The 15955-nt window shown below is 43.7% G+C and overlaps 1 protein-coding gene across 2 annotated transcripts in view; it reads right to left on the bottom strand.

Moving 5' to 3' along the window:
* VAT1L (vesicle amine transport 1 like) overlaps nucleotides 1-1023 on the bottom strand; it is a 202636-nt gene extending 201613 nt beyond the window's left edge. For both annotated transcript variants that reach the window (XM_025370417.1, XM_025370415.1), the window contains exon 1: nucleotides 653-1023. In XM_025370417.1, the coding sequence (XP_025226202.1) occupies nucleotides 653-885 (233 nt within the window). In that variant the 5' untranslated portion in view covers nucleotides 886-1023. The remainder of the gene's footprint in view (nucleotides 1-652) is intronic.
* Nucleotides 1024-15955: the final 14932 nt, after the last annotated feature.

The following is a 15955-nucleotide window of genomic DNA, read 5'->3' as shown; positions in this document are numbered from 1 at the left end:
GCTACGGGGAAGAAAGTGTGCAGGAGGCAGGACCCAGCCCTGCACCCTGTCCCAGGCCCTTCAGGACAACAGCATAGAGGTGAGAAAAAGATCAGGTATCAAATTCCCGGCCAAGCCACTTAGTGGCAGCTGAGTGATCTTGGGCAAATCACTCATTCTCTCTGAGCGGCGGCTTTCTTATCTGTAAAGGGATCATGATGGCACCTGACTCATGAGGTCCTAGGAAGTATTAAATAGGATCGCACATGTAAAACTACCAACGGCAGCTGGCAGACAGTGGGCTTGCGGTTCTTAATACATATATTTTTAATTCTGTTAAGCATTAACCCCCCGTGCAGAAGCTGAGTTTCCTCTCAGACGGAGAACTCCCGTAGCGCAATCTTCCAGACCCTGGGTGCTTGGGCGCCAGCATTCTCCCCGCGCTCAGGAGCTCACATTTTCCTCCCGTCACCCCTAGATCTGGCTTGGGGAGGCCACCCCTCTGCATCCTCCCCAGCTTTGGCCCGGGGAGGCTCTGAGACCCGGGTGAGCGCGCGGAGGGGGTGCGCGCGGCGGCTCTACCCGGGCAGCATCCCAGTTGCAGCTTTCCCACCCCCTCCCCAGCGCCCAGCGCGCAAAAAGAGAGAAAGCGAGAAAGGCGCGGATACTGGACCAGGCTTTGACGCGGATCTTGAGCTCGCCGTCCTGAGGCTCGGGCATGGCCTTCCTGGAGAGCCGCAGCTTGTTGAGACCCCCGAAGCCGGCCAGCACCACCGCGCGCATCTCCTGGGCGTCCCCGAGGCGGTGCGAGCCGTCGCCACCGCCGCCCTCCGCAGGCTCCTTGCCTGCCTCCTTCTCGATCATTTGCTCCGTTTCCTCCGCCTTCTCCACTCCTTCCTTGGCCATGGCGCTCGAGGGCGCGGGGCGCACGGGCTGCGGTGTCTGCGCCGCTGGGGGATTGGGGCTCCTCTTCCGCGGGTTCCTCCTGTTGAATGTGGGATGCTCGGCTGTGCAATGGCTGCAGCCTCTGCGAGCGCCGCCGCGGTCCACAGTCTCCGCCGTAATCCTCACAAGAGCCGTGCCCCTAAGCGCTCCAACCCCGCCCCACCCTTCTTTCCTGTCCAAACGAAGCCTCAATTCCAGTTCCTGAAATAGTCCCAAATTAGGCTCGGGATCGCGACCCCAAACCCAGATTTGCCGAAGATCTGTGACTAAAAAGGGCCTAGAGAGGCCACCTTGTCATCCGCCTACCCGTGGGCCCAGTACTTGGTTATATACGGCACAGGCTCGGGTGCCTTGAAATGGACTGAGACGAATGTCTGGGCCTGGAGGATGCCTTCCCGCTACAAGGTTGCCCTCTCTCCCTCCCATCTGCGAGGCTGGGCGGGATAGTCGGGAAATTGGATCGTTCCTCAAACAGCCAGTGGAAGGGCGGAGAGGTTTGGGAAGCAGGGAACTAGAGATCCCGCTCACTGCCCTGAAGAGTCCAGTCCGGGGTCTTCTCACTCCAGACCTGCAGGGTCAGCTGGGATGCTCTTTTCTGGGTATCACCAAGGGCTTCCTTACGACGGCGAATTCTCACCACTCACACCATTTCGGGCTATTAAAGAGGCTAGACAAGAATCCTGTACCAGAAAGGATCCTGCTCCTGTTCTGATCCCCGGAAGACCAATGTGTACCCGCTCCCCAACGTGCACGTACATACACAGAATAGTAACTGGCGTTTTGTTTTGTAATAAGGCTCTTTGAGAAAAAGAGCTCATAGAAAAACTTGGATTTTCTTAAATAAAATGATGGGAGAGGAGTTGGTTTTCCTAGGGGCAGTTTAAGGAAAGAGATGCAGTTGAGGAATTAGGTCTATATTCTATTATAGTTGCTATGCCGTCGCCAGCCTTGAGATCTTGGGCAACTCATTCAACCTTCCTGAGCCTCAACACCCTCATCTATAAATTGGGTACATTGATTTTGTTTTTTTTTTTCTGTGTTGTGTGAAGTGCTGGGGTGGATATGATTTCAGTGAGACATGGTCCTTATATTGGAAAAGGTCAATTTCAGAGCATGAGGCAAGAAGGGCAGAGTCAACAAATGTGGCACAATGAATGATCTAAGTGCTACCTCTTCTCTCCCCCCAGTCTTCCTGCGCCTCACTGCTTTAAATGCCCTGGTCTTCTATTCCTTAAAAAAAAAAAAAAAAAGATTATTTTCCCTCCTTCCACAGGGTTCTGCACCTGCTGTCCCCTTGGCCTGGGGTATGTGTTCCATCTCCTTTATCTGGTGTTGACTCCTACTTCATTCTCACCTCAAGGGTCCATTCCTTTTGGGAGGCACTCCAACCTCCAGTTTGGTAACCTCCATGACTAGAGACACTTATGTCCCTTTGTAGCTAACTTTTATATGTTTACCTGATAATACCTGTTTCCTTTATCCAACTGTGAAATTCATGTGAGTAGTAGCTATTTCTACTTTTATCCAGCGTGATTTTCCCAGGGCTTAATACGTGATTGGTACATAGTAGAATACGCACAGAAAACTGGTCCAGAGAGTTGGACCAGTCCAGAGAGTTGGACAAGTTCTCATGGAGGAGGGAACATTTGAGCTAGACCTTGAAGGATGAGGCAGGTTCTTCTGGCAGAAAAGGTCACAGGCTCGTTCAAATACACCAGAAGGTAACAGGTAAAAGGGCTTTTGAGATGCTGGTTTGTTCTATGTAGGCAGAACATTGGCTGTATTTATCAATCGTTGGAGATGAGTTTGAAGGGTTGATTGGGACCAGCTTTTGAAAGTTTTCACATACCAGGTTACAAAATTTAAGACATAACCACAGAGGCAACTGGCGCCATAAAGGCTTAAAAAACAAAAACATGGGAAGAGCATTACCAGAACTGCATTTTAGGATAATAACTTTGACAGTAAGTGAGTGATGGATTAGATGATAGAGTTACTGGAAGCATGGGGATCAGTTAGAGACTAAGCGCAGGCAAAAAAAAAAAAAAAAAATCCACCCCCCAAAAAAACCAAAATAAATGAGAGTGCTCCCAACTGATGCAATAGCCACGGGATGGAAGGAAGAGGGCTAAAAGAAGCCTGAATAGACAGGGCTTGGTTAGTGAATTGGACATTTTATTGTGAATCCAGTTGTCCAAATTGTTTGTCTTGTTTATGTTGTGAGATATAGTGTTTAGGCTGGATTCTATCCTGAAACAAGAATTTGAACACCCGTGGTTTGTTTTGGAAGTAATCCCAGGAAACTCTGGCTGGGAAGTAGGAAAGTGAGAGAGAAAATTGATGGTACCCAATATGGGATGTATTAATAAGCAGTTTACCGGCAGTGGACAATTGGAGCTCAAACCCACAGGGGACATGTGAGAGACAGTGTAGAACAAGTCCCAGAGTTGTCTCACCCAAGGAGTGAGGACATAGGTATTTATTCACTAAAGTCTATGCTTGATTGGCCAATAACTGTTCCTGGAATTGTTAACTCCTTGACATTTCTATCCTGTCCCATGTACTTGGGCTGAGAGAATCCCCAGGCAGAGAATTGTGTATGCTCTTCGCAGGAAGCTATCATTTTATACATGGAATGATGAATTCCAATGAGACATAGCTTTGACACCAATAATATCTGCAATATATGTTATTGTTTTGGAGGTGTCTACTGTTCTAGACACTTTAGGTATATTTCTTAATTTGATTCTGAAAATAATCTCATGAGATAAGAATTCCTACTCCCACTTTATGGAAGAGGAAAATGAAAATGAATCTTAACATGATGAGTTATTGTGCTCAAAGGAACATGCTAGTTATAATAAGATAGAAGACCAACTCCAAATCCATGCTCTTAATATCTCGCGATGCGTGTTTATACAGATTAGGCCAAACCAGTTCTCCCCTGATTGACAATACTCCATGGCATTTTTTAATGTTCCCTGCTCTTTTTTTCACTGCCTACTATCTCTGTACCACCGAGGTCCCTTGCCTTGGTTCTGAGTGTTTTCCTTTGGCATTAGTAAAGTAAATCTACTTTGTAGTCAGCACACAGCATGTTTAAGAGAAAGTGTTTGTCTTACAGTGTGTTAAAGGGAATATAATTACTCCCTCCAAGGAAATCTTCTGGCTGTTTACAAACCCCAGATTATAATTGGTAGGCAGCTGATTATCACAACTACCCAGAAAGAACCCACCACAGTCTGTGTTGCTGGTGGGGGGAGATACCCTCCTCTGAGTCCTATATACCACTATTGTTAAGTATTGCCAACTCTGATCCTGCCTGGTGGAACGTGGAAAGAGCCAAAGTGCATGGCGTATCTCCAAATAAACACAATAAATCAATTTTTAATTTGTAAAATTGATTCCTTGGACTTTCACTCAGAGCCTCAGTTGTGAGATTTCTTACATGATTGTAGAACAATGTCAAACAGTGGCCACTGATGGTAAAACATAGTATTACAGCTCAGCTCTGTTAACTTGCAATTGGCCTGGGGCAGGGTATGTGCACATGGTGGGGGTGGGGCGTGGGCCGGCGGGGAGCGGGGTGGGATGTAGAAGGCCAGATATAGGAACCCCTAATAGAGGTAAAGTCTTTGAGTAAGAAAATATGGGAAACAATCTTAGTATGATTTTAGAAATGGTTTTCTAAATAATTTGGAATGGTTCAGTAACTTCCCAGAGAAATGTTATTTGAGGAAGATGGTCAATGTCTTCAACCATATGCTTGAATAATAATACTTGTTGCATTGTATCTCTTCAATATAATTAGAATTGTATAGAATATAATGTGTTGTACATACATTATATTATTTCATCTTTAAAATAATCCTATGCTGTAGCACTATTATCCCTATTTTACAGAGGAGAAAATTTAATATAAATTGAGTAACTTCCCCAGGATTGCCTACTAAACAAATTGCAGAGTTGAGATTTGAAATGGGAGCTATTTGACTTTGAAATGCTTGAAATGCATGTTCTTAACCACCACACTTCAATGCTTATGGTTTTATTTGTTTCTCTATCTTTTACTCACAAAAAATGCCATCAAATAGGTCAAGATAAAGGAGACAAATTTAGGAGGTCAATAATGGAGAGCGGTAGAAGATTCTGGCCATTGAAATATCCTAACAAAATCCAGGGACTTCTATTAGAGGATATGTGCCATCATTTCTTATAGTTTTTCTTTATGCCATTTAAAAAATAATGAAACATAATTGCCAATGAGCACAACATTATTTTTCAGAGACACGCTATAGAAGTGTGCAGCTCACCTGATGGTGGCAAGATAACCTTATAGGACCAGTCTTACGTGGTAAACTCTAGTTGTGTCAGAGGGGAAAAAAAAGTGCACTGATATTTACTTGGCACTTTTTGAGTGGTTGCCTTGAGCTATTGCTAAATGCTGCGGTAAAATGGTGAATAAGGTGAATAAAACAAATATATTCTCAGTCCTAAAGGAGTTATCAGTCCCGTTGAGGAGGTATATATTGGTTTAGATTGGGTTGCCCAGAAGCAAACCTTTCTTAATTTGAAGATTTTCATACAAATGGCTTCAGAAGTGATCCCAGGAAGCACTGGAAGACGTCTGTGAAAGTGATACAGGGTAGGAAAAGAAGCCAATATGAGGTGTATTACCTAGCAGGTTATCACTGCTATAACTCAGATTAAATCCTGCTGGGGAACTCTAGGAGACAGTGTAGAGCACACTTCAGAGGTATCCCCATCAAGAGGCAAAGAAAATGGAGAATCCACCAACTCCTGTTAGTCCTTAGTTGAGGACTGTTTCTGTGGGACACTAACCATCTGCCACTTGTAGCCTGCCATGCACGTGGACTGTTTGGGAATAGGCAGCTAGACAAACCTGTCCTGAAAGAGTTGTAGGTGTTTGTACTTGGAAGCCATCGGATCATTGTGCATGGCAATGGTGAGCTCCGAGAGGGTGTAGGTTGGGCACTGACCATCTCTGCTACATATATTAAACCAAAAAATAATTTATGTAAATAATTAGTCATTTACCAGTCAATAAGTGCTATAAAGGAGAAATACAAGGGGCTATCTGCACGGTCCGGAAAAGCTTCTCTATGAAAGCGATGGTAATGTATTAGGTTCAGCTTCAGACACAAAATATAATAATAAAATAAAAATTGGCTTAAAGAATATGAAATACATTCGGGTGGGATGGAGGCTATACATTATCATCAAGGATCAATGTTCCTTCCTGCTCTGTACTCCAAGTCATGAATCATTGGCCTCCATTTTCATAGTTTAAGATATAGCCATCTCATTTATGTGCTGGGTGGCAGGACAGAGATGTGTGAGAGGGGAAGAAAGACCCACATCTTTCATCTTAGGCACACTTCAGGACTCCTCCATAATACGGGTACTTACCTCGTATTAGCCAGAGCCTAGTCACATGGCCACATCCCACTGCAAAGGATGCTGCGAAAGCTAGTTTTTTTTCTTAGCTAAGTAATAATGTCCAAGTAAAAGTTGAGGTTCCACAATTAATGAGGAAAGGGACAAATAATATTAGGAGGTGTAGCAGTATCTTCCACAGATGCCACTGAAGGGCTTTAAATAAACGAATGATAGACTGTGGAGTATTAAGAAGAGTCCCCGTGGCCTCTCTACAACACAACATTACGCAAGGATCCCAGTCCCTGGGATTCAGTGCTGCCCTCTCACAACTCCTTTGTAAGATATGTTTTCACCCTATTGGAGTTTTCTCTCCATAGGGATCCAGCTGCAGGTTTATAATGGATGTTAACAGGAAAACCCTAACCAAAGTGCTACTCACAAGACCCTGAACACCATTTTAGCTCTCTATTAATCTGCTCATGTATGAATAGAATTAGAAACATTTCACCTGCTCTTACTCGTCTCCATAAGTAGCTGTTATCCATGTGGAGATGATCTTATCAATTGTTTAGTATCACTTGGTAAACATGGTTGGTCAAGTAAAGAGGAAAATATACAACATAGGACTTGTTGTATATGCAACACAGGAAAATATATGACTAAATCATGTAGTTTTTGTTTTTGAAATCTCATTCATGCTGAAAGATAATTTCTGCGTGATTTCTTGTACCCCTCCCCTTGAATATTATCTAGGGTCCTCCCCCTAGTGTGATGCTGTATGATTTTTTTCTCTTCTTCTTCTTCGTTTCTTCCTCTTCCATTTCTTCTTCTCCTCCCCCTCCCCTGTCCCTCTTCTTCAGATGGAGTCTGGCTCTGTCACCCCAGGCTGCAGTGCAGTGGCAGAATCTCAACTCACTGCAGCCTCCATTTCCCAGGTTCAAGTGATTCTCCTAAATTAGCCTCCTGAGTAGCTGGGACTACAGGCGTGCACCACAACACCTGGCTAATTTTTGTATTTTTAGTGGAAACATGGTTTCACCATGTTGGCCAGGCTCATCTCGAACTCCTGACTTCAGGTGATCCGCCCACCTTGGCCTCCCAAAGTGCTGGGATTACACGCATGAGCCACTGTGTCCGGCCCCTGTATGATTTCTTGTATGAATCACCACACAATAATGCTTCCTGCTTCTTCCAAGCACTGCAGAGAGCTGTGTTTTCCCTGAAGTACTTTGCTATAGATCATGAAGAGTAATGGTAATGGGATGGGGATGTAAAATTCAGGTTCAGAAGTAAACAAAGCATTTACTCCTCAAATAGGGTCCAACAGAAACCAGAAAGGGGGCGAATTCCTCCCCTGCACTGTTTTTCCCACCTTACAAGCTGAGATCATCATACTATAAATCAGGATGAACTAGCCCTCCAGCTGATTCACTCTCTTGTTTCCCTGATGTCTCTGGTTGAGGCTAAGAGCTGAGGTCCCTGAAAGTTTTGTTGCTTTTATTGTTGGATTGGCCCATATCCAGTTGGTTGGGGCTTCCTTGGAGGAATGACTGTGTGAAGCTACAAGACCTCAATGTAACTGAAAATGCACGCTATGAAAAGTGCAATTTTGCCTTTCCTGTTCTGAGGTTAGCAGGCTTAAATCCCAGGAAATGGGGAAATGTTATTCAGAAATCCTGTCCTATTCCCTTTAGTATGCACCTCCTCTTTACAGAGCCTAAAGGGGTGCTTTCCATAAAGCAAATGAGAAGAAGTCCATCCATCACCCAATCAATCATCCATCTGTCCACTCATTCATCCAATTTTACATTCTTTGTTGTTGTTGTTGTTTTGTTTTGTTTTTTGTTTGTTTGTTTTGTGAGACAGAGTCTTGCTCTGTCACCCAGGCTGGAGTCCAGTGGCACGATCTTGGCTCACTGCAACCTCTGCCTCCCAGGTTCAAGTGATTCTCCTGCCTCGGCCTCTCGAGTAGCTGGGATTACTGGCAGCTGCCACCACGCCCAACTGATTTTTGTATTTTTAGTAGAGACAATGTTTCCTCATGTTGGTCAGGCTGGTATGGAACTCCTAACTTCAGGTGATCTGCCCACCTTGGCCTCCCAAAGTGCTGGGATTACAGGCTTGAGCCACCATGTCTGGCCCAATTCTACATTCTTGATATGCACTAAGGAAGGTAGAAGGAATACATACCTTGTTTCCAGGACTTGTTCAGAACCCAGTTTTCCCATTTTCCACCTATGTGAATTTTAGGCTCTGAAAGGTTAAGAGAATTGCCCAGTAAGTGATTATTAGAATATCTAATTTTACATGAGATACCATGCGTAACCAGGAACAAGCTCCTTAATGTTCTCTTGCTTCTTTTTTTTTTTTTTTTTTTTTTTTTGAGATAGAGTCTTTCTCTATCACCCAGGCTGGAGTACCGTGGTGAGATATTGGCACACTGCAACCTCCGCCTCCCGGGTTCAGGTGATTCTCCTGCCTCAGCCTCCCGAGCAGCTGGGATTACAGGAACCCGCCACTGCACCTGGCTAATTTTTGTATTTTTAGCAGAGACGGGGTTTCACCATCTTGGCCAGGCTGATCTCAAACTCCTGACCTCGTGATCCACCCTCCTCAGCGCCGCAAAGTGTTGGGATTACAGGTGTGAGCCACCGTGCCCGGGCTGTTGCTTCATTTTCTAATCTGTGAGGTATAAACATCGATCACATTGTCTTCACAAATGTGTGGAGAAATTTAAAAGAGCTGATTGAAATAAAAGTCTAGGCTTAGAAAAAAACTCTTTACATGTTAGTACTTTGTAACTGCCTTTGTCATATCACTTAATATTAAACACCTGTGTCTAAAATTAAACACCTGTGTCTAATTTGAAATGGTCAGAGTTCTAGTTCAGTGTTTTCCACAGTCTATTCGACGGAACAGTGGTTTCCTAAATGTTGATGGATGCCAGGGTAAAAGGAAGGTCTGTGGTCAAATTAGCCTGGGACGCTCTGGGTCAAATACAGTTAAGCAGCTTTCTTTAATGTAGATTTAGAGTCTTAGCTTAACTCTTCCATCTCTACACAGGGATACAGAATACAGCTTTACCCAAACTTTCTTGACTTCCAGCCCTTTGCCCTTGAAGTTAACAAGATTAGCATTCTGCAGGATATCTTTTGGGGAAAACTGCTGTAGATAAATGGATAACTCTTTTTAAGTGTCTGCTCAAGGTTAGGCACTGTAGAAGGAGCAAAAGGAAAAAATAACATGACTCTGACCTCAAGGAACTGAGGGGCTTACCTAAGAAAAGATATACCACAAATTGTTTTAAGAAAACTTAAACTCTAAATCCAGGCCCAAGAACATCATGAATTACATGAAGTGGGCCTGTTGCGGGGCATAATAGAGAGTGGTGGGGACTGTGACAAACCAGAGTGCAGATGGCATTCTAAAAGGGACAGTGACTGGGCACGGTGGCTTAAGCCTGTAATCCCAGCACTTTGGAAGGCCAAGACAGGTGGATCACTTGAGCCCAGATGTTTGAAACCAGCCTGGGCAACACAGTGAGACCCCGTCTCCGCAAGAAAATACAAACACTAGCTGGGCACATGCTACTCAGGAGGGGAGGCTGCAGCAGGAGAACTGCTTGAGGCTGGGAGGTTGAGGCTGCAGTGAACCATGATCACACCATCGTACTCGAGCCTGGGCGACAAAGCAAGACTCTGTCTCAAAAAACAAACAAACAAAAAACTCAACTTTGATCCGTCATTGTAATGTGAAAATGTGACCTCAGAATTGCTGGGGCTTCCAGGTGTTTCTGATAAGCCAAAGGTCTGAATTTTTATGTGAAATATACCAAATTTATAAAATTTTGATTAAATATTAGATAGGCTAAACGAAACATGCCTGTGAGCCAAATTTAGCCCATATGGCTCAAATTTGCAATCTTTTCTCTAAGTCAGAGGTGATTTTACCCCTTGGGGGACATCGGCAGTGTCTAGGGACATTTTTGGTTGTTACCAGTAGTGCTACAGGCATCTAATGGGTACAGGCCAGGGATGCTGTTAAACATCCTGCAAGGCACAGGACAGCCTTACAACAAAGAATGATCCAGCCTAAAATGCTAAAATGTTAATCGTGCCAAAGTTGAACCACCCTGTTTTTGTTTGTTTGTTTGTTTGTTTTTTGACAGAGTCTTGCAGTGTCACCCAGGCTGGTGTGCAGTGGCACGATCTCGGCTTGCTGCAACCTCTGCCTCCCAGGTTCAAGCGATTCTCCTGCCTCTGCCTCCTGAGTAGCTGGGACTACAGGTGCGGTAGAGATGGGGTTTCACTATATTGGCCAGGCTGGTTTCGAACTCCTGACCTCGTTATCTGCCCACCTCGGCCTCCCAAAGTGCTGGGATTACAGGCATGAGCCACTGTGCCTGGCCTCTTTTTTTTTGAGATGGAGTCTTGCTCTGTTGCCCAAGCTGGAGTGCAGTGGCATAATCTCTGCTCATTGCAACCTCCACCTTCTGGGCTCAAGCAATTCTCCTGCCTCATTCTCCCAAGTAACTGGCATTAGAGGCATCCACCACCACTCCTGACTAGTTTTTGTGTTTTTAGTAGAGACGGGGATTTCACCATGTTAGCCAGGCCGGTTTCAAACTCCTGACCTCAAATGATCCACCCACCTCAGCCTCCCAAAGAGCTGGGATTACAGGCATGAGCCACTGCCCCGGGCCTGAACCACTCTGTTCTAAGTCATGGATGGATCTTTGACTTCTGGGAGCAAGGTAGCCTGTGGTTTTGACTTGCTGCCTGTGTGACTTTGGAAATGTCCTTGTTTTGGTTGGTAAAAGAAGGTCCTTGGACTAATTGATGCTCAAGGGACTTTCCAGCCCAGAGGCTGAGGTCACATTAGTCCTCTCTATTGGCAGTGGCCTGGCACACAAGGGCTGTCTTTGCAGAAACGACATTGATTGGAAATGATAGCTATTGATGTGACAACACACACCAGGGGAATGTTCCCAACCTGGAATACTGTTTGTCCTTTGGACGAGCTCAGAGGCCTGTTTCATGCAGATCTCATTGCAGACACTTGAATACATTTGAAGCTGATGTTAGAAGGTTACTAAATCATTCTGGGCAGTTTTGTTTTAGAGACTGCCATATTTTTTTGAGGGAAAAATCAAAGGACACACTTTAATTTAATATACCTCTCCTTTTCCAAATAGAGACAGTCTCCCAGATATTGATTTTGAGTTTTGGCATTGCATGTGCCTGTTTATCTAGTTGGTCATCGTGAGCAAAGTTTATTTTTTATCTTAAGGATTTAACTCAATCATTTCCACAGTAGAACTGAGCAGGCAGGAAGATGAGGTGCATGGGGAGATGTGGTGATACTTGGATCAGGAGAATCAGGGATTGGGGGGACACAGACTACCTGTACATGCAGGTACTAAAGACTGGAGTCTCCAATACATACACCCAGGACATTACTGCTAATGCCCATCCCCAGGCAGTGTGAGTCACCCAGGCTGCTCTCTCACTCTGTGTGGGCTGCTATCACAAAACACCATGAACAGAGTGGCTTATAAACAACAGAGATTTATTTCTCACAGTTCTGGAGGCTGAAGTCCAAGATCCAGGTACCAGCAGTTTTGATGTCTGGTGAGGATCTGTTAACTAGTTCATAGAATGGTGCCTTCTAGCTGTATCCTTACATGGTGGAAGGAGTGAGGGGGTGTCCCTCAGGCCTTATTTATTTATTTATTTATTTATTTTTAGTTTTTTTTTTTTTTTGAGACGCAGTCTCACTCTGTCGCCCAAGTTGAAGTGCAGTGGCGCGATCTAGGCTCACTGAAACCTCTGCCTCCGAGATTCAAGCAATTCTCCTGCCTCAGTCTCCTGAGTAGCTGGGATTACAGGCACATGCCACCACGCCCAGCTAATTTTTGTATTTTTAGTAGAGATGGGTTTTCACCATGTTGGCCAGGCTGGTCTCGAACTCCCGACCTCAGATGATCTGTCTGTTTTGGCCTCCCAGAGTGCTGATATTACAGGCATGAGCCACCACGCCCGGCCTTCAGGTCTCTTTTATAAGGGCACTAATCCCACTCAGGAGAGCTCTGCCCTCTTGACCTAATCATCTCCCAAAGGCCCCACCTCCTGATACCGTCACCTTGGGAATGAAGATTTCAACATATAGATTTGGAGAGGGGGATACATTTAATCTATTGCACTTCCCTCTCATGGTATCATTGCTTCTTTCTTCAACACACTGCAGAGCTTCTCAAGCAGGTGCATTTCTGGGGCGAAGGGGCTTGCTTTCTGTGATCCTGGAGAGGCAGAGACAGAAGTGTTGTTTAGTGATTTTTGGGTGCTGACCCTATCCCCCTAAGCCTCTCAGAGAGAAAGTTTGGCCTTTAATGATGCTGCATTTCATTCAAGAACCACAAAACAGGGGGCTTGCAACATTTACTTTAATAGCAGCATGTCAGTTGCTAGGGTAAGTTCTTCTGGGATGGTGATACAAGCTTGAGGCTATAACAGCTACAGCAAAATGAAACCCTATGTGGAGAGTGCCATCTACATCTGTCCTCCTGTTAGGGGCTTTGGGGCCCAGAGGAACTGCACCAAACCATGCTGTATCCACCCCTTTTTTGGGTAGCAATTGCTCTTCTAATAGGTTCTTATACCCTTCGTTTATTAGGCTGGGAAATCAATTCACTTGCATGGTAGGTATAAGAGCAAATTCAGGCAAATCTGCCAATCCTCTAATACACTTGAAATGCAACATGTAAAGATTCACTTTACCAGTGAAGGTGCAATGATGCCTGATGTGCAGCTGTCTCCATTTAGGATAAACTAAGTTTAGGAACCCGCAACTCGGATTTGAGGCCAAGCAGAAGAGGATCCCAGGAAGCACTGGTAGTGGAGTAAAAAAGTTAGACAAGGAATGAAAAGAAACAGGAAAGGGGTGCATTTTCAAGCAAGTAGGCATCTGGGGCTCATCCCCACTGGGAAATTCTGGAAGATGGTGTGAAAATGTGTATTTTGAGTTATTCTAAATAGCCACTGGTGAAGCTGGGATATTTATGCACCAATAATTCCCCTTCTATCATGGGTTGAGGGCTGCTTTCAGGGGAATTAACTTTTCAGAACCTCTGGCTTGCTCTACTTTCAGTCCAACCAGGCTCTCATAGCAAAAGCCCTCAGGCAAGAAGTAGCAGATATTCACAGTGAGCATCTTTAGCAGTACAGAGTCGAGAGACGGGGCTATGGGTGGAGAAGTGATGGCACCTGCTGTTTGTAGCACATTGATTTAAATTGTAATTATCATCATACAACTTGTATGAGTGTAAGCCAGCTGTAATATCCTCATGCTTATGACTCTTATAAATAACTCTAAAAAGCAAGGCTTGCTTACACACTACATTTGTAAAGCAGTAAAAAGCAATACAGGTGAAAATAACAACAATAACGCAATGTGAGGCACGGTGGTGTTTGGTCAAACAAAATCAAGGTTTGCAACACAAACACGGTCAGGAGATCAAGACCATCCTGGCTAACATGGTGAAACCCTATCTCTACTGAAAATACAAAAAAAAAAAAAAAAAAAAAAAATTAGCCAGGCATGGTGGCGGGTGCCTGTAGTCCCAGCTGCTTAGGAGGCTGAGGCAGGAGAATGGCGTGAACCCGGGAGGCGGAGCTTGTAGTGAGCCAAGATTGCCCTAGTGTACTCCAGCCTGGGCAACAGAGCAAGACTCCCTCTCAAAAAAAAAAAAAAAAGTAGGGACAGTGTCTCATTATGTCACCTAGGCTGGTCTCAAGCAATCCTACCTCTTTGGCCTCTCAAAGTGCTGAGATTACAGGCGTGAGCACCTTGCCCAGCCTATGCCTACACATTTCTTAATGGATAAGAATAGGTATCGAATGTGTATGTGTAAAGAAGGGGAATGAGCTGGCAAGAAAGGGAAGAAAACAGTTTATATTGAGCCTTCAACTCCCAAAACGTGAATAGATTGGGAGCATTGAGTTAACAGGAACCAGAAGGTAATTTCTGGAATAGAACAGAAAATAATTCTACTTGGTAGGAGAAAGGAAATCAGTAAAAGGTATATTGAAGCCCTCGGAACTTCTGCTATGAAGAAAGAACACATGGGTATAAAACTAAGAAAGACCAAGGTATTTAAAAGAATACCAAAGATTCTACAGAAAAAAGGTACTAAAGGAATATTCAAGGACAATCTGGCTTTCTACAACCCTTGCTCTGGAAATAAAACTCAAAGGAAGTTAACCACGACCTCCTGAGCAGAGGCTCTTCCTGACCTTGGTTGACACACTAGAACTTCTTGCGGGGAAATGCAGATTTTATTGTTTTTAATAAAAAATTATGGGGTCCCAGGTAGATTTATCTTACCAACTTTTCTCTAATTATACAAAAAATAAAATTATTCCCATAATAAGAATACTGGAACAGATGGGCTGCATAATCTATTTGAAATTTTTTCCCACCTGTATTTTTGGGCATCTGGGTATTAACCTGGGATTTCACGGGAAGGCATATGCTCAGAAGTGAAAGTCATTTAGAGACAGACACAGCTCAGTTGAGAAGACCATCATCATTCCTAGAAAAGGCCCAAGACACAGCAGCAATTTAAGAGTGTTCCAGTTGGTGAGCAAGAAGTGTCTGAAAAAATAATCTTTAATAAATGAAAGTTTAAGTACTGACCTTTCTGCTGTAGCCAGCAGATTGCAAAATTGTGTGAGAGTGTGTTTGTGTGTCTTTGAATGCTACAATGCAGTTTGGTTCTACCTACGGGGTAAAGGACCTGCGTGGAGTATTTTTGGAAGTGTACAGTGGTACAAACATGTGAGAGAGTGATTTGGGTATATGAGACAAAAGCCTTAACAAGATAAAACTTTGAACCCATTTAATAAGGCTGTTCTTAGTAAACAATTAAATACATGTGCAAATATTTTAGTTCTAAGTACTTCCACTGCAGCATTAATTAAAATACTCCAAACCTGGAAATCTAAACTTCTGATAGTGGGAGTCAAGATAACAGATTTATTTTTTGTATCCATACAATTGAAAACTGTGGGATCTTTGAAAATATTACGCATGGAAGACTATTTTGATCAGGTTTAAAAAGCACTCCAAATAATATGATAAAAAAATAAGTAAAATAATGTATCTTTTTTGAGGTATGTACATATGCACATGTACTGAGTATTAAGATTTGGAAAGATCAGCGTCTTCATGGTGATTATCTCTGGTGGATGTTTTTATGGGTGTCCTGAAATTTTTATTTTTTTTGCATTTCTACAGTTTTTCTGCAATTAACATACATTGCTTTTATAATTAGACATTTTTTAATGATCATGTTTTAAGGGGAAAAAAATCCAGCATGGTTCTTCCTTTCCAGCTTTATCGATGAGAGAAGCAAGATATAATTTTTAATAAGTGAATAGCTGTGTGGTTTGCAATGTTTAATATACATCTCATGAATGGACATAGTATCCTGTGAAGTATAAAATCCTTTTGTCTTAATTTTGCCCTTATTTATAAGAAGCTGAGAGGTAAAGGGATTATATACTGCTTGAGAACAGAAAAGCTGAATTCAACCCAGGTGGGCTGGTACCAAAACCCATATTATTTTCACCAC

This window comes from Theropithecus gelada, chromosome 20 (genome assembly GCF_003255815.1).
Source record: "Theropithecus gelada isolate Dixy chromosome 20, Tgel_1.0, whole genome shotgun sequence".
Classification (NCBI taxonomy): Eukaryota; Metazoa; Chordata; class Mammalia; order Primates; family Cercopithecidae; genus Theropithecus; species Theropithecus gelada.
This window is presented reverse-complemented; position numbering and strand designations above follow the sequence as displayed.